The sequence below is a fragment of the Lepidothrix coronata genome, unplaced genomic scaffold (assembly GCF_001604755.1).
Source record: "Lepidothrix coronata isolate B3197 unplaced genomic scaffold, Lepidothrix_coronata-1.0 Scaffold7, whole genome shotgun sequence".
Taxonomy (NCBI): Eukaryota; Metazoa; Chordata; class Aves; order Passeriformes; family Pipridae; genus Lepidothrix; species Lepidothrix coronata.
Window position 1 is genome coordinate 2427028 of NW_016690187.1, and position 24598 is coordinate 2451625.

The 24598-nt window shown below is 47.2% G+C and overlaps 1 protein-coding gene across 8 annotated transcripts in view; it reads right to left on the reverse strand.

The window, feature by feature from the left end:
* Positions 1-24598, reverse strand: part of SATB2 (SATB homeobox 2) — a 216560-nt gene that overhangs the window by 113452 nt on the left and 78510 nt on the right. For 4 of the 8 annotated variants that reach the window (XM_017838453.1, XM_017838462.1, XM_017838443.1 and 1 more), the window contains 2 exons: positions 19746-19824; positions 16003-16221 (listed from right to left, as the gene is read on the reverse strand). In XM_017838453.1, the coding sequence (XP_017693942.1) occupies positions 16003-16171 (169 nt within the window). In that variant the 5' untranslated portion in view covers positions 16172-16221; positions 19746-19824. Of the gene's footprint in view, positions 1-15411; positions 15740-16002; positions 16222-16702; positions 16857-18348; positions 18398-19745; positions 20072-24598 lie in introns of those variants that run through there. The other 4 variants (XM_017838469.1, XM_017838485.1, XM_017838477.1 and 1 more) reach the window with 4 other exon arrangements.

Genomic DNA, 24598 nt, shown 5'->3' on the forward strand with positions numbered 1-24598 from the left:
ATGTATCAGAGACCAGCGTCCAAATACACATTTTCTCCTCCTTGCCCATTTTAATCTATAGTTTTATTTCACTGGGGAGCAATCAATTCTTTAAAATGAAGGAAAGAGAAATAGGTATTTCATTCAAGAAGTGAAAACCTGGGAGACTCTGCTGCATAAAGCATTCATTTTTCCAAAAACAACCTTAAAGCCAGTTAAAAGTATTATCAAACTGCAGTCATATAGCTCCCTGGAAAACATTTTCATTTTTAAGACTTCCAAGTAAAAACTGCGAATTTCTAATGACCAGCTAGAAGGATGAGAGAGAACAGATATTAAGAAGTCCTGCACTGTTTCTTTTGTTCATTTGCAAATCATACTTTGTGCAGTACATGCTTTAAACAAGTAATAAATGTGATATTATTGGCACTAAACTTCTATGTATTGTCCACTTCCACATAACCATCATAGACTTGGCAATCACAGCAAAGAAGAAAAGGACACAGAAAGCTGAGGAGCAGGTTGCTCTTTCAGCCACCCACCCCTCCGGCCATTAAACAGAGAGCAGTGCTTGCATGTCCTAATAAGTACAAAATTAAGATCAACCAACAAGAAGAGACACCAATAAAATTTGTCTTTTTAGATTAAAATCTCTTTCCATCAGCACAGTTTTGAGCCCCATCTAGGTGTTATTTAATTTAATATAATTTGAACAATTTCCAAACATCAGCTTGATTAATTTCAACAGCATGGTGTTACAGTAAGATTTACTGTACAGGAGTTGTCTAGCAGGGAATTAATAAAGAAGCCAGTTCTTTGCCCTGAGTAACAGGAGGTTTTAAGACTTCCCAGCTTTCTGGTGGGAATACTTCACAGCACAAGCATGTTTTCTTCTGGGAGCAAAACCCACCAAAATTATTAAAAACTGAGATCAAATGGTGGTGTCAAACCCAAAGGAAATCATTCTACAGTGGAGAGATTTTTATCAAATGAAGAAAGTGGAAAATAAAGTTTTTGTTGTTGCTGTTGTGCTTTGGATTTTGAGATTTTGTTTGTTGGCTGGGTTTTTGTTGTTTTGTTGGGTTTTTTTTAAAACAGAACACAGACAAACACACACAGAGTAATCTCCCATGAAGACAAAGCAAATTTCTATGGTTTGTCATTCAGAAACCAGGACATCTTCTTTAAAATTCATAAACTACTGAAAACTCTTCATTAGGGTATGCAGAAAACATTTTCCCTAACAGAGATTGTAACATGGGCCGTTCTCTAAGCTGGTCTTTCCAATACAGAGAAGAGAAAAGAAAAAAAGAAGAAATCTAGACAACAGCAAGAGCAGAATTCACAAATATTTATTCCCATGCACATCTCAAAACACTGAATTACAAGCAACTTCAGCGGGACTTCTAAGATCAGATCCTTACCCTGTGACAGAGACAAGGAAGCCCAAATAGCAAAGCATGGATTGTCTTGAGGAAATTATCTAGACAAAGATCCCATATATTTAACAATAAAGCATGCTTCCACAACTGGCAGTAACCACAGGAAGGAATCACACTACAAGCATTTCCTAAACCTAATCTGCTTCTGTTTTTTTCTTTAGGAGAGAGACCTTTATCCAGCAAAGGCAGCGAAGGGAAAGCAGCCCACTTATTTATTTCTCTTTGCATTGCAATAGAGCTGACCTTACATAAACCAGTCTGGTATTTAACTGTCTTTCCCTTTCTTTTAAACAAATTTGAAAAATGAACCTAAACTGAGAAAACTGCTTTAAAAGGCAGGAATCGGCATCCATGAGGCACAGGAGAGGTTTGCCAGTTTTCCTTTTCACATACTACAGCTCTAATTGAAAAGGCAGAAACCAATTAAGTTTGAGAGCTTTCAGTTACAGAAATACCTGAATTTCTGCAGCAAAGACGCCATCCTGCATCCTAGTGCAACATAAATCCATAATTTCCTTTCTGAAAAACTTAACATTACTACCATGTTAAAAAAAAAAAAGAAAAAAAAAGGAAAGAAAATTAAAAGGGAAGCTTTAAAGCTTCAGTGTGTCACTTCAGAACGGTGTAAACTGCAAATACTGAAGTGATCAGAAGTTAAAACCTAGTGCTCATGCTAATAACCAGGAGTTTTCTATTCAAGACTCAACTAGCTGAACAAACATTGAATCACAGAATCATTGTAGTTGGAAAAGACCTTTGAGATCACATGTAACAAGAGAAGATAAATTCATAATTGGAAAAGATCAACTGCATTCCAAAATGAGCTTTTTTGTTCGGTTGGTTGGGGTTTTTTTCTAAGAGGAAAGGCATCAAATAGTATTGGAAAAAAAGGGGGTTGTTCTGGTCTCACCACCACTTTTACTTAAATCACAGCGTAGCTGTAGCTGGTGGTGATGTGAGATCTTCCCCAGAAAATCCTGCAGAGTCCAGCTGAGGGCTGCAGATGCAGGAGACAGGCTGAACAGGCACAACCGTACCATTTCCACAGTGCCACACGCATTCACACTCAGGAAGGATCTGGCTTGAAGTAGATCCCGGGTTCAGCCCGTGCCAGTGCAATTCAGTGATGAGGTGGAAGAGACAGAGCTCACACATTTCAGCAAGTGTTAGGAATGTCCATTAAGGCTCACTTTCAAGTTACCCCATAAATTATGAATATAATTAAACTGGACAGAATATAAGCTGTTGGCACTTAACTTATTTACAATAAATGCTTGGTTTGGGTAAATGGACTGTGTTTCAGCCTTTTATGCATCAAGCACCAGCTTACAACAGTCTCATTATGAGGCTGAGAATTCTCTCACTGTAAATCTTTTTTAATGGGGACTGGAGGAATGACTTTGCAGTTGTTTGTCACTAACCACTCGGAACCACGTGAAGAAAGCTGTGTGCACACACTGACAGGCGGCCAGCAGGAAATCTCTGTCACATACAGGAGATCGTATCAGGATCTTTGCAACTGTACGATCCTATGCAAAGCAAAAGCGCCAAATACCTCCTTACAGCAAAAGGTTTTGTTTAAAAACTTTCTGCTAATCCTCTGCTCTCCAGTGTGTTCCAGAGAAAATGAGAGATATCTGATTTTGCATATAACCAGTAACGCGATGCTGTTAAACTCCTACTCTTCATGGGTTTATAAGCCCGCTGCAAATAATTTGTTCCAGGATGCAATTTGGTAAAGAAAAGCTCAGTCCACAGATGATTTTAATACAATGTTTGCCAAAGAAACAAAATCACGTTAAATAACATTACATTGTAGAATTTTTCTTCTTAGGAGGGCCAGAGGAAGTAAAACTAAGGACAATATCTTTCTCCTTGTCCTCAGTTATTTTTTCTGGCTTTACATATTCAATAAATCTGCAGGCAGGAAATGCATTTCTACATAATATATTTTAGCCAATGGCGAATGCAAACCACAAGATATTATTTACATCCTTCTTCAGCTTCCAGACCTTTCTGTGGCTTCCGTCTCCCAGCCATCACAGCTATCCCAAATCTCAGGAAGTCTTATAAATAAGTCACTACTGTCTCTGCAGATGTCCCCTGTTTCTGACAGCTTAACTAGCCAGACAACCCTTCTCCTAGTTGAAATAACAGCCTTACTTGTTTAACACAGAATATTTCAGGCCACTATCCCACCACAGAAACATATTATGAAACTCATAACTTGATTTGATAATACTTGAGTTTCTCAAAAGACAAAATAAAAGAAAAGCTGTATTCAGAACATGAGACAGAGAAGGATACAAAGCGTTTACCTCTAGCACAGCCTCTCCTGCTGCGTGCCTGGGACAGAAATGTTACTCATGGGAGATGAGGCCTTTTGTTAGTTCAAGTGGATCAGCTGCTTCTGGTAACTAACCCCCCTTACTAAACTAGTTGCACTAACTCAACCCAACCTTCAAATCTGTGGCACCGGTTGGGTTCAAAGGGCAAGAATGGGAGCAGCCCCACTGGGGTTAGCCCAGGGACAGCCACGGATGGGGCAGCCAGGAGGCTGGAGGAATTAAACAGCACAACAAAGCACTTCCACCTCTCCACCTAAGTGAGTGAAACATGAGAGCGATGATAAGCCAGACCTCAAAACACGGTTTTGAGGGAGGCTGAGTCAGAAGGTAGCACGAACAGCTCAGCTCCCCGGAGCCAGCCAGCACCCCCCAGCATGCCTGAATGCCTGTGGGGTACCACCAGTGCCACACACTCCACCAGAACCACACACAGGCCTTCCAACACGTAGAACAGAATCATAGAATCAGTTAGATTGGAAAAAAACCTTAAAATCATCAAATCCAACATCAAAAGGCAGAGGTGAAGACACTATAGCTACGCTTTTCCTAAATAGAACGGCTCCGTTTTTTCAACTTGTTTCCCAGTTAAAAAAAAAAGAAAAAATACCCCACAGCCATACATCATAATATGAACTCATGGAAAATATACTCATTTCATGCAAAACCAGTGGAGTAAACACTTCTAAAGCAAACTCACTTAAAAAAAAAAAAATTCATCTTGAGCCATTAGTTTCCCATAAAGTTTTAGGTTTTGGTTTCTGTAAGTTAAAAATGAGTTTAGGGTTTGTGAGGGGTTTTTAGTTTGGGGGACTACTTTCTGTTGTTTTTCTCTTGACAACATAGCAAAATTCGCCTAAGGGGCTAAGACTCTCTGTGCCAAGTTCCACCCAAAATTAATTTTAATGACCAACATTTTTAAACACTGAAAACTGGAACCATTAATAAGCCCTTAAATTTGGTGGTGCAAGCAGATGCCACCATATTATGTAATTTTTAAAGCAAAAAAACATCTTCTAGCAAAAGCATTTTAATGAAGGTTGTATTAACTAGTCTGCTGGTACTGGGGTAAATCCCCCAGAATGCAACAGAAAAGCTTTCATAGCTGGTTTGAGGTTTTATTTCTGAAAAACTGCTGCATACCGCACTCGGGCCTATTTTGGGGTCGCCACTGGGACCCACCAGCAAGTTCTTTTCTCCTTCACGTCCAACCCTCTGTGAACCATCCCCTGTCAAGAAGAAATTGTATCACCCCTCCTTCATGTTACCAGATAATTGTTTGACAGAGAATCTAATGTAACTACTGCACCTACACCTCTGCCTTTGAACCCAATTGCAGGCTCCAGCAGGGGGACGAGTTGAATCGATCTGCAACTGCTGTAATCACTGCCTCCTTCCCTCATGTCTAATAGATACTGGTAGCATTATAAAACCTCATTTCTAAGTGACAGTTTCAACAGATATGGCAGAACTGGTTATGGGCAAACGTCAAAAGTACACATGCAAGAGGATGAGCCTCATTAAACTCTCTCTCTGAATAAATATCATCAAACTCATGGTTACTGATGGAGTTATTCATCCTGCTGCACTTTCAGCAAGGGTAAGGCTACTGCTGCAGCAATATCATTACTAGATGGTATTTTTCTGGTAGAAGGAGACCACAGAAGTCTTCATCAGATCTTCAACAGGAAATTCAACAGAGGTGATAATCACCACCAAGAAAGAGCAGAAGCCGCTCCACTATTCTGTTCTCTAGAAAGCAGCCAACTTCCCCCTGTGCCTCCCTTTTCACCAGTCAACAACACAGAGTCTTCAGCCAGCCTGCACCTACTGACCATTCCGGGTCAGGAACCGGCATCTGGGGCTTGGCCTTTACTTACAACTCCAGTCTTTCACACCCCAGCTTACAACCCACACTTACAACCACCCACACTTACAACTCCAATCTTTGCCCTGCGGAGAGAGGGCAACTTCTGAGTGGCATTCTCTTGTTTTCTTTCTTTTTCAAGAACAGAAGACCAAGAGTTGCAGGGGGAACACTCTACATTTCACAAAGATGAGATCACACATTTGACAACCATGGGTTTGAATATTTCTCTTTTAGGAATATTTACTTTTATCAGCCAGAAGGTCACATTAATCTAACAGTTTTTAATAACTACCAGATCTTTATCAAACAGGTCATGAGGTCAAGGAACAAGAGTTAACAGGTACATTCTCCTCCTCAGGTGTGCCCAGTACAATTCATCCAGTTAGTGATATTTTCAGGCAAGGGTGGAAAAGACCTACCTAGAGGCTGACATACTGTGTATGGATTCAGTCAGCAACCCATGCTTTTGGGGCTCAACAAGCTGAATTGATACATTATTACGCACACAGAGGTACAGCGGAGAATCAGATACTTCTGTTTGCGCAAATGCATGTGCTCACCGAGAGGTGTTAGCCAAAGAAAGCAGATTACATCTGCACTGCAAAGGCTGAACTGGCTCCTAGTTCACTTTCAGATGCCATTCCAAATGTTGATTTATAAAGCTGTATGATACAAGGCTAGAGCCAAGGCTACTGTAGAGAGGATATCTCTTTCCATGTATGGTACAGCAGAAAGGACATGTCTGCTCAACAGCTCTAGGACTCACCTTCAGCGAAAATGGAGAGTCAGGATCCCTCAGTCTCAGGCCTTCAGCCACAGTCAAACCCGTCTGCCAGAGGCACAAAGGTGCACGGTCACCCAGCAAGGGGCCTTTCTGCTATTGGGTTTTAGTCTGAAGGCTGAGGTGGTGATAACTAAAGGACCATAGAAGAGCCAGTCCCAGGTGGCAATGGCCTAAGAGACCAAGTACTCTCAGCGAAATTCATGTCCACAAAAACAATATGAAAAGAGAGGCAAAAACAATATAAAAAAACCCCCACCAACTCCCCCCTCAACCCACAAAACAATCAAACAAGAGAAAACCATTATAAAGTAGTACAGCTTTTTATTTTGAAAGACAAAGTAATTTTTACTGCTTTCTACCTGTCCATGACATTCTCCAAACTCATCTAAATGGCAGGTCAGTACGACACTGTGATCATATTTATGTAATCAGGAAGGCTCAATACATTCATCGCTATGCCAGATCCAGATACTCAGATAATGCCTAACTTGAGCATTACTGTCAAGCAATACACCTACTTACTGCATACTTGCTCATAGGAGCCTGTATGAAATCTACTACCCAGACTTCTAGCTTGAGCAACAAACTCTACTTAAAAAAAAAAGGAAAATAAAAAAGAAACCATACTTCTGTTACTCTGCATTTTCTCTAAGTCTAAAAATTGGTAGAGTGTATGACAGGTCCACCTCATTTTTCTTAATGATGTTTTTATTATTCTTTCACTCAATTAAAACAGAAATGGATATTGCATCTTCTGACTGTATAATTGTTATTGTAATCTGTTTTCGATCACTGCTTGGGAAATGGGTCCAAAACAACATAAACTATCCACAGCCTCAGAATACAAGCCATTTTCTTTTACTACGATACTTAAAGACACATCTATCATGTTGCTCTGCTAACATGTTTGTGTTATGGCAAAGAAGTTATTTGTAAGTTGGGAAAAGACATTATGAAAATCACCTTTTACTCCAAAGTATTGCATAACTCATATTTTATAACTACATTTCTTAATAACCATTCAAAATAATAAGGCTGGAAATTGTGCACATCTAATTTTAATATATAAATAATGGAAATGCATATAAACTAAAATATGCTCAAAATATGAATATATATTACTCTCAAAAAATAGTCTGGTTATAGTTTTGAAAATGACATGCTTCATTTCCAATATATGCCTGTCAGTTAAATTTATGACAAAATACTCTTTGTGAGTTTAGATTACCAGAATGGTAAATACTTCTATGTGAGTTTCCTCACTTATTTGAAGTTTCTGTCCAAACGCTGACAGTGTCAGCAACTTCTCAAGAATGAAGTGGTATTGGTGATACACAAGTAAAGACAGACTAATCCAGCCGCTTCTCAACATTATACAAATAGAATGATACAACTGAGAAAGAGAAAAAGTAACCTTGTGGCTATATGCAGCAATACAAATCATGCTTCTGATATAAGAAATTCCCCTTGCAACATTTCTTGCCAGATTTAGTATCTTTGAAAAGATTTGCTGTCAATAGTGTGCCTTTTCATCTCTGTGTGTCTTTGGGGAACAAATAAGGAGGGAGCATATTTAAGTGGGAGACATTTCTACTGCACTCTGAAAATGGTTATCTCAAGAGATGCTGCAGCTTCATATAAAATATAGTCTGATGGATTATTTTTATTAAGTTTTTTCTTAGCTTCTTTACCTTGCTGACATTGCTATTAATAAGGTACCGTTGTGCTCAAATTTTTTAATATTGCATGTCCCTCTGATACAAGGACATCACTTAGAGCAAAATGCCTAAACGTTTTTACTATTAGCCAGATAATTTTCTATTTAGAACACAACTCATATGCTTAAACTCTTATCTAGAGCTACCTGTCTCTTTTCTTCAAATTCTTTCTGTTCCCTTCATACAGCTTCTACAAATAGTGACAATCTTCTCTTTTTCCTATCATTGCTGCATGAAACATTTGATAGGAAATTTAAAATATATCTTGAGTTCAGGCAGTATTTCTGCCCTAGCATCCAGTTTAGGATAACAGCAATGCAGGGTTCACACTTCATTTTTTAATCAATCTGTAAATTATTTGTGTAGCCTTATTGCAAGTAGAAGTGCCTCCTGCAAGGAGGTTTTATGTAAGTCTTCAGATATTAGCAACATCGGCATACACATCTTTAAAAACCAGATTAAGACTTACACTTTAAAAAAACCTAAAGCAAAACAAAAACTAACCAAACAAACAATCCCCCCACCTTTGAAATATTTTTATAAGGGTTTCTCAATGTCAGCAACCTTAAATTGCTAGTAGACAAATGCCAACATCTTGTCTATTTGTAAATCTCCAGGGGATACCAGTAGACCTACTACATATATTTAAAAAGAAAAAAAAAACCAACTAAAAATACCATTTCAAGTTTTTTTAAAAGTTCCCTAAAATAACGGAAATAGCACTGGAAATATGAAATATTTTTCCCCTTACCAATATCTGGATCAATGCAAATGAATACGGGGACAAAGTACACTCAACAGCTGCAGTACATGCTTTTCGTATAAAGCACATGAACTCTGGATTAAAAAAAAAAATTCCTAACTACAGAACTGTGGCAATATTGACAACATGACTTGATGGCTGCGAACGCACCACACATTAAAGGAGCCAACACTCGCGAATGGCCACGAGAGCCTCAGCTAGACGGGGTAACAACTGCCCCCAAATTAAACGGCAGCACGTATTTTCTGTCTTCCATACCACTAATCAATGTAAACTCATTTGTGTGTAGCCCCGCAGCAGAGAAGCTGCCGCGGAACATTCTGCAACAAGTACAAAGCTTGTTGGAGGGCAATTTTTTTTTTTAGTATGGCTAGAGGCTAGAAAACATTTCTCAAAAGCTATCACTCAGCTGCCTTTTGTCTGCCGTGACTATTTCTTACATCTGCATTAGTGACACATGCCACCGTGGGGACCAATGCATCTGACCCCGGACATTTCGTACAGTAGGAACCAATTACAACAAGGCAATTTTTTTTCCAAAGCTAGAGAGGGCATCGGTTCCTTGTTCAGCACAGCGGGCTTGTTTCAAAACCACTTTGAGCTTCAAAAGGAGAGCACACTTGTTCAGTAGTTACAGAGCCTGAATCAAGCACAGGTTATCTTGAACAAATCCCCATCATATCAATTCAAAGGGACTTGGTAATACTTTATACCTTGAAAAACTGGGCCTTTAATCCTAAAAACACAGCAGTAGTTACTAATTTAACTAAATTATGAGGGGCAGTAATTAAAGGCCTAACTTAGCTATGCCTTCCAATTTGGGACTCAAAAGAAAGTCTTCTCAAGTTTTACAGATTTTCAGTTATTTTGAAAAGTTTAAAAATAAGATTTAAAAGCAGGTTGGGGACTGCTCAACCACAGAAATAAGAATTTTCCTAAACAGGTCACACAGATGTTTGGTAAATATAAATACATGACTGCAATAACTCTCTTCATTTTACAACATCATAGATGCCATATTGTATTACCATGTTCTGTGTCAATGGGAGTGACAAAAATCGTACCGGTTCAAGTATTTTTCTTAAGCTCCAAATGACTGTTGTGACCCTTTTTCTCCCCATTCCAAACAGACAGCTTTAAAGAAAACAGCAGTAATAGAAAGTAACTGCAAAAATAAATATTTAGGCTAGCATCTCCATCAAGAGTACTACATTCAAATACTTTTAAAGAAATTTTAAAGTAAATTATATCATCTGAATGTCTATGCTACAAACTAGAAAGTTTCAATATAACGTAGCTGTCTGTTGAAATGATGACCTGATAACAATTACATTATGCCAGATTTTTTCTACTTTTAAATCTAAATAAAATATTCAGCTCAGTAAAAGTATTTAAATAGAACATAAAGACTCCACAAAATTAATTATTTGGGAAAGGAGTCTTCAAACTTCACCTTTACATGTTTATTCATAACAATGAAAGTCTAATACTGTTTGTCTTCCTTCAATGTCCAAATTCTTCATTTAAATTCTGAGTGGGAAATATGTCGCTATTTAATTTCTTGAGAATATGTTTCCTGATTGGCATCTTTATAGTTTTTAATATGATTTTGTCATCTTCTTTAGGCATAAGAATAATTCTGGGGAGCAACTGACAAACTCAACTTAACAGGAGTTTTCAAAGGGTTGCCCTATAAATAAATGACAACAAATATACTATGTTCTATACCAGTGAAACTAAGAAAAGGTAGGACTCAACTTATAAAGGGAGGGAGAAACAGAGAATTAACATGGACTATTTCAAAGATGTTGGTTTCTTTTCCTTTCCTTTGGTTCATGATAAGAATAACAGCATGCAGTTAACTAACATGGTCATGGGTGTGGGGCGGGGAGGAAGTGGGGAGATGACTTGAAACATTTAGGAACTGTTGCAGGGCAAAAAAAAAGGTTTACTACCACTAATCTTAAATCTTGAATTCGAAATTGTCAGTGGCTTTCTGCAGATGCAACTTAAGAGTTCCAAAATTACTCTAAACATCAAATTATGTCTAGGTCACTGAATGGGTGGATACCCTATATTCTGTTTAATGCATATGTTCAATTGCACATATTTTAACCAACTGTGTCTTTATTTTAATAACAGACCAAGTACTGAAAACACATAAAGAAAGACTATTTTTCTACCTCAGCAAAAATACAGCTGATACACTGCATGACCCTTCAGGAGTGACTGCTCTGTTTATTCTATTTACATGACATGATCTGATTGGAAAAGGGAGAGAGGGGTGGAAATCAGCAAAAAGACCAGAAATTCATTTTTAACTATCAATCCTGAAAAAAAAATCACCATCTTGCTTTTCTTGCTGTTCCTGTTAAATTAGAGGTCTCTTCATCATTATGTATCAGAAACATGTAAAATCCAAGATTTCGCATTTCTTCCTAATCTCTACTGAACTATATCAAAATACAAAGCAACATTTTCCAACTATTCTGCCACGGATAAAACAAAATGTATACACATACTGCTGGTTCCTGAACTAACAAGGATTTGCGGCTTTCAGGCTTCCGTATCTCAGTGCGCTTAATTCTCTCAAATAGCTACGTACTTCTTTCAGGCAGCAGGAAGATATTCTTCATCTAGGATCTGGGCAGGAATCTAAAACTTAACCTTTCACTTCACTCAGTTCCTAAGGACAAGAGAAACATGCTTCCTTACTCTGTTCAGGGTGCCATTTAGAGCTCAATGTCAACTAACCATTTAGAACTGAGGAGCAAATTTGATCAAGCTGTACTCTTCTGTTGGCACAGAAGTGGATTTTCTCTCTAGTAAAGTACTTTAAATCCTTGTAAAAAACATAAAGGGTAGCACAAACCCTACGATATTTTTGCAGAAATATGCAGAATGGATTTTGACAAGCAGCTCTTTAGCCATTCTCAGTCGGTGTTTCTGTCACTCCAGAGATATATTAAAACTGATTTCTGACTACACCTAAGCACACACGACCATGATATATCACAACTTCAGGGGGCTTACAGCAATTAGTAGCAGCGCTCCGAAGAGTCACTGCATCCACATTTCTGGTACATCTGACTTTGCACAAGCACAGCAACCACAGCTACTGATTAACAACCCAATCATACACTTTGGTTTGAATTGCCTGAAAGCTTTCCCCTTCGTTAATATTCTGTAAATTGAATCACAGTTTTTAACAGTTAAATGAATAAGAACATATTACTATCAGACTGCGTCAAACTAATTTAACCAGAAAATGTTTTGCAATCATTTCCTGCTCCAAATTTGAACATGTTCCCTTGGCTGTATTTTGGTTCTACATTTCTATTTCAGCAAAACCAAACTTCAGAACAGCTCATTCTGCATACTGGCATTTTAAGTTGCATTCAGAGGCTTTTGATGCTTATTTTCTACACTCTTCAAAATCAGCACATACGTATATACATGCACATCCACTCTTACACAAACAGGTTCATGAACTGCAATCAACAATTTTGTAAATATAAGTTTCCTCGTCATTAATCATCCCTTTTTTTTTTTAATCCTTATGGAGTGAATTACTAACTGAGAGGAGACGCCAATTCTAGTAAGTGAATGTTACCCAACAGGGATATAAAGCTGTCAACACCATAGTGCTCTTGCTTGCTCTAAACTCTCTCCCAGACTTCATATGTTTTTTAAAGCGATATTAGCCTTTTTTCCCAGGGACCTTTCTAAAACCTGCCTCTCCTGAAAATTTGAGCACTTGTGCTTTATTACATACAGCTTTTAAAACAGACAGGTTAGGTAACTGTTGAAACATTTTAGAAAGCACTGGGTTAGTCAAGCAAACCAAAACCGGACTCTAACACATTGGACTGACGCTAACAACATTGTAAACAGCACCAAAACTTTTAAACCCTCAATTAAACACAACCTTTAAGACCTCGTTTATCTTTTTAGTGACCTTCACTAGTTTATTATAGCTGCTGTTATGGCCCTTGGAATTAAGTACATTCATGTTAGGAATAAAAAAAAAAAAACCAGGAGAGTCATAAGGCAAAATTTCTCATGAGAACAATTGATTTTCTGTCTGCACTACAAAAGCTTATTTGAAAACACTTTTTCACTCATAAAACCAGAGAGAAAGCTAAAAACACCTACAGCACTATAGTATTTCTCTATTTCTCAGGGAAGTCACTAGAAAAATAATTGCAGCAAATACTACGATTATAAAACTGGTTACCAAAGGTCATCAGGCTCATCTTAGCACCAGTTAGTTTAGAGCTTATTGCTCTGCTCTCAGGAATTAACTTCAGAAACAGATATTATTACACCAAAAAGCCACCTGACAAATAAGAAGGAATTCCAGCATTTACAAATCTAAGGCCCAAAATGAGATGAAAAACAGAATTGCTAGCATTTGTCTTTGCTTTCAAAACCTTTAGATACACTTTATAGAATTAAAAATAAGACAAAAACTAAAGTGGTCTCTAGTTTTCAGTAAAGTATTTCCACTTTTGTCCCAAGCGAAATTCACATTCAATAATTATTAGCACTTTTTAAAGCTTGAGAAATAAGAATAAACTGAAAGTCTGACAATTGAAGCCTTAGACGTCATTTCACTGTGACTTTCAATAGTTTCCTTCTTGTCAAATTCTACACACAATACTAGGAGAGCCTTCATTAATATTTATTTGAAAGAAGTTTTATACTAATTTGCCAGTATATTAAAAGTAAGCCTTTCCACAAATGTCTACAGCTGCATTTTACAACTCAAGTGAAAAAATTACTAACACCACAGCGATCACTGCAAAGATACAGACTTCCAAAAATACCCGAAACAGGTGAGATCTGCATTCAGGAAAAGATCACTTGGTCACACCAGTTCTTAAACATCAAACTTGAAAAACAGCAGAAGACAAAATATCTGGAAATTAGCTATGTTGATTTATTGTGAGAGTATTTCCAGGAGAAAAAAAAAAATTAAATCAATTTTAAACAGCACCATTATCTTATTAAAAAAGTCTGCCTTAACTAATTTAGTATTGAGTATTATAGAACCTAGATAGGTATTCAGACAAGAATAATTTTCTTCTTGCTTTCAGTATCAATAAAGACTAATGAATAACCTTTATTATGAACAGCCTAAATGCAAAGAGATTGAGACCGTTTAAAGAACACCGGTTAAGAAAAAGAAAATATATTACTCCTGCATTTCTTAATCCCCCAGACTGTTACACTCCAGTCTATAACATCTTTACAAATGAGCTGAAGACTAATGAACGAAAACTTAAGCTCTTAAAAGTTTGCTTTCAGAAATGAAAGTCTCTTTCTGGAGTGGAAGAAATCTTCCATACCTTAACAGGCCAGATTCATGCTGAGCCACCGATATAACTATAAAATTTCTCTTGGGTAACACAGCTGCAACTAGAAAGCAACATATATGTTCCAAAACATTTAAAAACATTCTTTAAAAGTATATTTCTATAAATGCCCCAAGGAAAATAATTTCATCTTTTGTTCTAACATTTTCTTTAAGATCGAGCAGCTGTAATGCCTGAGTCTCAAGAAAGGCATCCAAAACTACACATATTACTTTTTATATGATTATCTAGTTCATTTTTACAATTATTCAACAAATTATTTCTCCATCAATTTGTAAGTGGAATAGTACTACAAGTCTTTCACTGCAAAGCTGTTTCTTCATTTTCCATACATTGGAAGAATACAGAGAAGAGATTTAAAAAACAGATACATAGTCATCCAAGAAACAGAAAAAAATGGTGAGCTCTCTTACCCTTCATTAGGTATATAAATGAGTCCTACGTTTTTAAAATAAAATATGCAGCTCCTTAGCAAACTTCAGCAATTAGGAAGCCTATTGAGCCAAAGAGGTCGAAAACAGGCATCTAATGGTAAAATCGCTAAATAAACCTCACGTAATAGAGAGTCATGTGACAACTGTATCAAAGTATCTCTTGAAACGCCATTTACACAAACTCTTTATGTATAAACAACTACAATTGTGTGTTACCACTCTGCTCATTTTAAAACATGAATACAGAGTTTTGGGGGGGGGTTGTGAGGGTTTTTTGAGGTAAAGGTAAAATCTGTGGCCTTTCCTGCAGTATTCTGCTCACAACATCTGACTAATTTCAAGATTTTTAAATATATTTTTCCTAACACGACGTTGCACTGTGTTAAACACGACAGCATCAGAGTTAAGAGGAAAAAAGAGGGCATTTAGGAAAGGTGACTGTAAAGTTTATCCTGCTTGGAACAAAAGGGGAAAAAAGCAACCATGAGTGTTGCTTAAAACATGCTTTAAACACAAAACTGAGCAGCAACTTAGAAGCAAATTATGAAAGATTAAGTATTCTAAAGAATTGCGGGAAAGCTGAAAAACTAATTTCAGTATATTTGCTGAATATATTCAGCACATGAATATATGTGCTGAAGCTCGCACATGCTTTGCCCTGTCCTCTTTTACAACAATTGCTACAAAATGCTACTTACCGAAAGAAAAATAAAATCCCTAAATGCAAACATAAACGCTGCCGTTTTTCCCACCCTGGAGACCCCATTCTCAGCGCTGTGACGGTGGGTGCAACACACCTAACTCGTGTCACCTGCACCCGTGAAGGCAGCCGGGCTGCCCGCACCTAACCCGGGGGCGATGCCCTCTCCCCGCCGTGCCCTCCGGGAACGCCGGAGGGGCAGGGGGATGCCCGCGGCTGCCCCGGGGCAATCCGCACGAAGGAAACGCCGAGCGCAGGACACGCTCCCAGCCCGTCACCCTCCGACAGGAGCAGGCCTGGCCCTTTGTGAGCTGTCCGGCCCGGGGTGGCCTCTTTCGGCAGGCGGCCTCCTAACGCGGGAGGGTTGCGCGCCGCACACCCGGTCCGAGCCCTCCCGCGGACCCTCGCCACCGCAGCAGTGCCGAGCAGCCAAACGCTTTCCTGGGAAAGCGGGCAACGGCCCTCCAGCTGCCGCACGGACCTGCCGGTCCCTCCGGCCCTGCCGACCCGCCCGCCACACGGTGCCCCGGGCCCGCCGCCCCGCGCGCCCCGGCCGGCGGGGCCGCCGTGAGCGCGGCCGCACGGTTACCTCCCACGGGCTTGGTGACGGCGCCGTTGGGCCTCCCGCGGGTGCCCATGGGGCTGCCGTTCTGCTCCAGCCTGGCCACCTTCCCGGGGGGGGGCCCTTTGACATCGGGGCTGCCGCTGCCTCTGTCGGGGCTGTCCCGCAGGCAGGGGCTCTCGCTCCTCCGCTCCATGCTCGGAGACGCGGCTCCCGCTGGCAGGTCGCAGTAGAAGGAGCACGGACCTAGGGGTGAGAGAAACAAGGGGCGCTTCAGTGGCCGCCGGCCAGCGCCGCCGCCCGGCACCGGGCCCCGCTCGCCTGCCCGGGCCCCCGCAGCGCGTCCCCCGGGCGGCCCAGCTCAGCCAAGCCGGGCGCAGTGCCGCCCCGCTCCCGCCGCCGGAGCCGGCCCCGCTGGAAGCGAGCGGTTCGCCTCACCCGCCCGGCCCCAACCTGCCGCGGGCGAAGGCAGCGCTGCGCCACGGTGCCCATCGCGCCCGACAGGCCGGCGGGCAGGAGCACCCCCGCCCGCCGCGACCAGGTGCTGCTCCCCGGGTCCGGCCGCGGCCCTGGCCCGCCCCCGGGGGCCGCGGGGAAGAGGCTGCCAGTCCAGGCGGCCCCGCTGGCACGGCCCCCCCGCGCCAGCCAGCTGTGCAGCCACAGAGTAGCCGGCTGCTGACGAGGAAGCCTCTAGCGAGCGGCTCGCGCGAGCTGCCGCTGTACTTACTGCTTATAGCCTGTCTGTAAGTTGGCTGAGTTGGGCTCTGTCCATGGATCAGAAGTAGAGAATCCAGGGTGGAAAGTTTTCTTGTTTCCTCCTCTTACGCCGCGTTCTTCCCTTCTACTCCTTCCCCCCACCCCCAGCCCCCTCCTCGCCCTCCTCCGGGGGTGGCGGGGCGGCGGGGCCGGGGCGGCTGCCCGCGGGGCGGCAGGGGCAGAGCCCCTTCCCGGAGGGTCCCGGGTGGCGAGCGGAGCGGAGCGGGGAGGTCGGGACGAGGGGGCGGGGAGCAGCGGGGACGCTGGCTGCGGCGCGGAGGAGAGGGGAGAGGGAGACGACTTCTCACACCTTCAGCGGAGAAAATCAATACCGGGGGAGACGGGAGGAGGAGAAGAGGGAGCGCCGCTCTCCCGGGCTCCGCGGCGGCGGCGGGTGCCTGGCGGCGCGGGGAAACGGCGGCGGCGGCCCCCGGTGTGTCACTTTCAATCGCTCCCTCCTCTGCCAGCCACAGCAGCGGCAGGAGGGACTCGCCACAGAGAGCGGAGAAACGATTATTAGTTGCGTTGAGTCATCAAGGCAAAGTGAGTCCTTTTTGGGGTTGTCCTTGGTTTCGGGTTTGGTGTGTGTGCACGCCTGTGTGTGTGTGTCTGCCTGTCTGTCTGCGCGGCGTTCCCGTCCCAGGGCTGTGCATCCCAAACATCGCCACCCCTCCTCGCCTTCGACACCCCTCCCCCTCCCCGCCCCCCCCGCAAAAATCAAGTCTCGGTGCTATCTCCGGATCGGGCGCAGACGGGCGCGGAGCAGCCCACCTCCTCCCGGCCCGGCCCGCCCCGCGGAGCCCCAGCCCCGGCCCCGCTGCGCGCAGGGGTGGGAGGCAGAGACCCACCTGGCAGGAAATTAAACACCAATAAATAAATAATACATCTCGCACGCGAAAAGGGAGCGCGGTGCCGCGCGAAGGGAGGGCGTAGGGCGGGCTGGGTGGGGAAGGGGAAGCGTGGCAGGACGAGGCATTGGTGACAGGAGAGATCCAGGGCAGAAAGGCGCAAGGAGAGGGGCAGTCGGGCTGGGGGAGGGCCGAGGGGAAAGGAGAGGAGGAGGAGCCGGGAGAAGAAGGGGAAGGGAGGGGGGGGATAGTGGGGAAGCCGGAGTTGGGGACACCGGACCGACCGAGGAGGAGCAAAGCTGCCACCGACATTCAGTCCCGGCGCCCGGGTCGGTCCGACGCAGCCGGTGCGGCCTCGCAACCTCCTGCCACCCTCCCTTGTCCCCCCGGGAGCCGAGCGGCGGAGGGGACCCTCCCGCAGCCGCTCCCCGCCGGGCCAAGGCGACAGTAACTTTTCGCGGTGCGGCGGGTCCTGCCGCCCCGCGGGCCGGTCGCGCTTCCTTCGGGCCGCCGGGCGGCCCCAGGTAGGGCCGCGCCGCCGCCCTGCTCTCCGCGCCCGGCTCCAGGCAGTTACCGGGGTGGTCCTGAATAATTGATGGCGGGGACCGGGAGGAAGTGACAAGCGGGCAGGGAAGCGCTGCTGCTGCCGCCGCTAAATTATTTAATAGCTGAGCTCCGGGTAGGGCATGACAGCGCTACCGAAGTGCAGCCAGCGGGGCGGGCAGAGCTCTGGCCGGGAAGTCGCATGGGGCGGGATCGAGCCCCTCACCGGTGCCGAGAGGCGAGTGGTCGCCCGGCAGGCAGGCAGGCAGGCAGGCAGTCCCCTCTGTCTCCGATGCAAGGTGCACCGCGCCGCTCCCCGGGGCCGGCGGCGACGCGGGCGCGTCCCCGGGCGGGGGCCATGCCCGGCGGGCGCCCCGAGGGCCCGCAGCGCCCCCTGCCCGGCCCGGGGGGCGCGGGGGAATGAGCGGCGGCCCCGCGCCGCCGAGCCCTCCCCGCCCGCCCGGCGGCGGAGCGAGACCCGCGTTAAGGTGGACCGAGGGAATCCCTTCTGGTGCGGGGGGCGGGCGGCGGACGGGCGGCGGCGGAGGAGGGGGTGGCGGCGGGCACCGGAGTGCCCCGACGCCCCCCTACTCCGCCTCCCCCGCCGCCCGTCCGCCGCTGGCTCCCGGCGGGGCGCCGCCCTCCCCGCCGTGCCCCCTTAAGAGCTCTGCTTTTTACGGTGGCGCCGGAGGGTCAAAAAAAAGGGGGCTTCGGGGGGGGTTGATGGGGACCGGAGCCCCCCCGCCCTGGGCACGGCGGGAGCGGGGACCGACGGGAGCATCACGGCCACTGGACAGCCCTGGAGACAGGGTTTCGTTCGCCCCACAAACGCTTGGGGAGGGTCGGGTGGGCAGCAGCGGCTGTCCTGAGCCCGCACGCAGGCGTCCCGGTGCTGCCCCGGGACTAGGAGGAGGGTCAGGTCCCCGCGGGAGAGCGGCCGCCGCCGACCCCGCAGCGCCCCTCCTTCCCTACGAGCGGCACTGACAGCCCGCCGAGCGCTCTGATGTCCCGGTGGGCTCCAGGCCGCCCCTGAAAGCGGTGCCCGGAGAAGCAGAGGATCCCAGGGCAGGGTAAGAGAAATCATCCCTTCGTCCCACACCCGATCTCCGGCCCGGCCCCGAAAAGCAGTCCTGCGGCTTCCCTCGCCTCGGCCGAAGGACTCGTGTCTCTCCCCGCCTCGGCAGGGGCAGGGGGACCCGCCGCCAAAGTGCCAGCCTTGCCCCGGGACAGCAAGCCTTGAACGCGGGTGGGAGCTGGGTCCCACTGCCGGCTGAAGTCCGGGGAGCAGGAGAAGATGCGGGGGCCAGCGAAGGCCGGGGGCGGGGGGGCCGCCGCCAGGGCTAGGGCTCCGGGAGCGCTCGGAGGAGCGAGCGCCGGTGCCGGGAACACTCAGGCTGCGGAGCAGAGAGCCAGCGGCTGCCGCCAGCCGCGTCTCCCGCCGTTCCTCTCAGAAAGGAGCCTCAAAGTTTGGAGAACTCTCGGTTTTCTTTTTAAATAACTCCATCTAACTTTTCTCCTTTTCCCCCCCCCCGTCTAAATCTGATAAAGCTCAGCAGCAGCTCTTACATGGAAGTTAGCGTTTTCCACCAGCTATCGAATAATTGAATAATGTTTTGTTCTTACCTTTGATGCTGAACTACGAATTCCCGCGGATCAATGGCCAGAAAGTTAGAAGAATTGGTGATTTAGGACTTCAGTACTTCTGGAAAAAAAAATGCCAATGGTTTAGCCAGGATCTTCCCTGTCTGATTCGTTACTATTATTATATCTGATGATGTGGATGGATGGATGGAGAGATTCAATCCAAGCCCATTAATGAGCTATTTTATAAACACCACCGTCTGAAGATCTTCATTTACATTTTGTCAGTGATCCTTTCCTTAACAGCGGAGACGTGTGGCGACAGCGCGATTACAGGACTTTAGTAAAGCTCCTATAAGAGTACGACTGGCTTGTTAATCGATTAATATTTTATTAAGTGTAAATATTTTATAAAGTTTTTAGGAAAGCTATCGATTCTAAATTATTAAACTAGTCAGAAGGGCATTTGAATAATGCATACAATTAAATACATTTAAATATATATGTAGCGATTGCTTCATTTGCAATGAATCCCCTGCACCTTTCTCTTGCTTTCGTTTTTTTTCTCCACGGGCAGCTGGTTTCTCATTTGCGCGTTCACTGGAGTATCAGGATGGTCATATATATGTTTATTCCGTATTTATAAACTGAATGTTTACATAAAATACTCTTTGAAAAAATAACATTGAGATCGGGAGCGGTAATAATTTGAAAATTTTGACGCAGAAGCAAAGGGGGTTGTTAGTGAAACAAGGAAACTGAACCGAGTTTGTATAAATTTTGCTGGTTGGTAACTTCTGTTTTGTAAACATCACTTAATTTAGACAGATTTTATGAAGCACGATGCTTATTTTTCTTTTACATATTTTTCCCAATAAAAGCCTTTTCTTTCTGTTTTAAATTACAAACACTTTTTTTTCCCTCGTTGCATGATTTTCACATGTTGTCCTTATTTCCACTGGAAAAAAAAGGGCGATTATTTCCCATCGCTTTCCTCATCCGTCTTCAATGTCGCAATTAAAAAAAAAAAAAATTTTTTTACTATTATTAATAACCTATTTTTTTCCTTACACGAACTCCAGTACGAGAATTTTTTGCTCTCGCACTCTGTTGAGAGCAGGAGTGGATGCGTTCCGAGCACCCAGCTCTCCTTGTTGCTGAAGTTCATGGACGCCTTAAGTGGTTGATTGCCAAAAAAAATTTGAACAAAAACACCTCCTTGGAAAGGTTTGGTTTTCATTAACTACCGCTTTTAAAGCCAGAACGCATGGAAGCGATCGCAGCTCCGTGCCCGCACAGGCTCCAGTGGCGGGCGGCTACAGCCGGGGCTGCCGCGGGCCCCCGGGCCGGGGTGGCCCTCGCCCCACACAGCCGGCCCGAGAGCTGCCCGCCGTGCCTGGCAGGATCCACCGGGCCCCCGGGCTCTCTTTCTCGCCTCCTACTTTGTCTCCCTCCTGCCCAGTGACTTCCCGGGGTCACGGCGCCCGCGGGACGGCAGACTTCCCACGGGGCACTTGGCCCGGGCCGAACACCTACAGTCCTGGGGGACGCCGGCCCGGCGCCGCCTCGGAGCGCGGAGATCCCGGGATGCCGCGACGGCACAGTGGCCGGTGGGATCGGAGCGGGGCGGCCCCGCAGCACCGGCGGGGCAGCGCAGGATCCCCCCGCGGAGGCGGCGACCGCAGCAGGCACCGCCAGGGCGCCGGGGCAGGCGGCAAGGGGCAGGCGACTCCCGCAGGCGAGGGCTCCCGTCTCGCCCCTCGGGCCAGGCTTCATCGCGGCGGGACCCGAGCCCGCGGCCGCTCCTGGGGGCCGGGACCACCCGCCTGACCCGTCCCGGCGCCTTCGCCTTCGCACAGCGCCATCGCGCGGGCACCGGCGCCGGCGCAGCCCGAGGCGCCGCTGCTCTCGCCCGCCCGCGGCCCCGGCGGTGCGGGAAGGGCGCAGCACCTGCCGCGGGGCCGGGCGGACCCTGCCGCCACCCTCCGCTGCACCCTCAGCCCCGCTGCGGCGCTCCGCCCTGCCCGCCATGTGCCGTCGAGGCTCCGGCACCTGGACGGGGCAGAGCGGTGGCACGGGCAAACCCGCGGTGGGCAGCACCTGGGAACCGACCTCCTACCCGGCCGCGTTTATTCGCGCTCTCCTCGCGGGCTGGGAAAGGCGCTGGGCAGCCGAGGAGCTAGGCTCCTCTGCGGGGCAGCTCCGGCATCAAGCTCTCCCTGTCGGGGACGAGCCGTCTAACCTTGCTGCCGTAGGAGGGATTCCCACCCCTCTATACTACCGCGATCCCTCGCTCAGCGCCAGGTTCAGGAGGTGAAGCCAAAACGAAACGAAAATGTCCCTGAGCCCAAGGGCTGGAGGAGCCCGGCCCTGCCCGCAGCACTTCGAGGGGGGAGCTCTGCCTCCAGCCGACAGTGCCGGCGGGACCACGGCGCCGACCATCGTCCTTTCCCAGCCGCAAGCCGCTGCTTTCCCCCGGCAGCCTAAGACTAAACGGGCGGCTGTCCGGAGGGGAGCGCGGTGGCTGCCGGGGCGCCTGGCGAGACCCCCGGCTCGGCGGCACAGCGCCTCGGCCCCGCGGGAGCCCGCTCTGCCTCCCCTGCGCACCGTCGCCTGCCTCCAGCCCCATCGGGGTCCACGCGTCTCGTTCGTGCTGTGCCAATGGAATAAGTAAAATTAAAAACAACAAACCAAAAGCGTCTTTACGGCGCCTGAGCTCCGACCAAAGCTTTTCGGGACAGCAGTATCCCTGCAGACCTACCCTCGCCTCTATCCTTCCCCTCACTGGTTTTATTAGTAAGTCTTTTGCCGCTAACGCTGGTCGTACGGAGAAAGAGCTGTGGACAACCTCTACAGCCAGACGTATACAGGGAAGGGAACGAGTCGGCCGGAGCTGTTATTGCAACGTATTTCGATGCCCAGACGGCAGCGCAGCGCCGGCCGAGGCGGGCGCAGGGAGCGGGGCTCACCGGCAGGCCAGGCCGGCTGGGTGCCTGGTGAGGGGCTGAGCTGGCCGCTGCTGGGGTCCTGCTAGGCTCTTTCCTGCCCTCCGGCTCCCCACTGAGTTCTGCCGCTTCCCCGTGTTCCTCACGCAAGTCTCCAGATCTTGGCTTTCCCCCTAGCCACGGGTTGCCTTTCCCCGCAATCACACGCTGCAGTGCTAAACGCAAGGGATTTCCTCCGTGAGATATGATGCTCATCGACCCGCCTCACCTTAACAGACATGCGAGACTCTTCGGTATTGTATGGCTTCTCTAAAATAGTTCCGTTTAGATTTGTAAACTGTCAGGAGCAGGGAGTACAGACCGAAGCGCCTGTGCCCTGTGGCTCTTTTCCTTCGAATTAACAGCTTATAGCTGGAAATGAAGGAAGAGTTTTGCCACCTTCGTTGCAACTAAGGAAAATTCCCTAAATCCGAGGAAGAAGTGACTAACAAGTCCCGAGGTGAAACCCACCACCCGAGAACCAGCTGCAGCTCCTCCTTCACCTCAGCCCACGGCCACTCCAGCGCCGTTTGCCCCGGTCCGGGCGGCGCCCCCCGCTTCCACCTCGAGGTGGCCGCGCCGAGTGGGAAACGAGCGTCCTGCCTGCCGCGCACTGCCTGAGTTGCGGCGCGAACGAATGCGGGAGGGGGTTGCAGCAGCGAGTCGCCCCCCTCGGCCCGGGAGCCAGCCCAGCGCCTGCCTTTACATCCCAAACGTGTCTACGGGGCGCGGGATGCCGGGGCAGCCCGCTCTTCCTTTCCAACCGCTCTCTCGCCTAGGGTGAGAGCGAGTGACGGCGGAGCTCAGCAGGACATGCCGAGCATGTAAGGCTGAGGACTCGTACCCCGAGGCATGGATCGTTTAAATTACAACGATTTATGTAAATTAGCAAGATACCAGCCCTTCTGCCCTGCCAGGCTCCGACCTGGAAGCACAGCATCACCCGCCCACGTTGGACACCATCCCCTCCCAAGCGCTCTCCAAGTTCCTATGGCCAGCGGAGACCAGATGGGAGTAAAGACCCCAACAGAACGAGGAGGACAGAGCCTATTCCGAGCGCCCGCCCCGTGAGCTTCCCAACGAGCAGCTCTCAACCTCAGCTCCCCCGCACTCATTGCCCGGGATGACAGTGCTCATTAGCGAGCACTGTGCCACGAAGGTGCCATTTTCGACCTAAATCCAAACTTTGCCTCTTAACACACACTCTCATCTTCGTACGTAAACCGCCCGTGTTAATTAAACCTCCAGTAAATGTGTAGGGAGAACCCTCCGCTCTGCCACACAAGGCAGCAGATGCCGCCGGCTCCTGCCACGCGAAATGGTGCTCAGGGAGCAGAGCCGTGGCAGGATCTCATGGGGGCCCGGTGCCGGCCCCCACCTCCCGCCCTCGCTGAAGGCAGAGGCAGGTCAGCCTGTGACAGAACTGAGCCCGGTCGGAAGCTGAGGGTGCCCGGCTGGGGATTTATAGTTTTCGTTGCAAATAACCGAAGGCTGCTAATCTGCCCAGAGAAAAGGGACAGATAGCGCAGGAGATTTCGAGTGAAGATAAACAAGAGGAGTTTTATTAAACTGTGAAGGCTGAAAACGCCGTTGAACAGAACGAGGAAACGCACCCTAATACACATGAGTCACAAACATCCCACAGCCCGACTCCAGCAAGCAGAGGCAGCTCAGAGCCTCCCGGCCGCGCCACGAATAGGGCTTGTCCCTGGCGAAATCATCGCAGTTGGAAAGCTGCGAGAGGCTGACCGAGTAACGCTCAGGGTTTTTAGGCTTTCGCAAGCCCTGTACTGGTACCGAAGGGGCTCAGCAGGGAGCTTTTTGCAGAGGGGTCACACATGGAGCCGCAGGGCAGGAAAAGGCCAAATCCTATCGCTTTTCCTCCTGCAAACAATCCTATCGTCTTTTTTC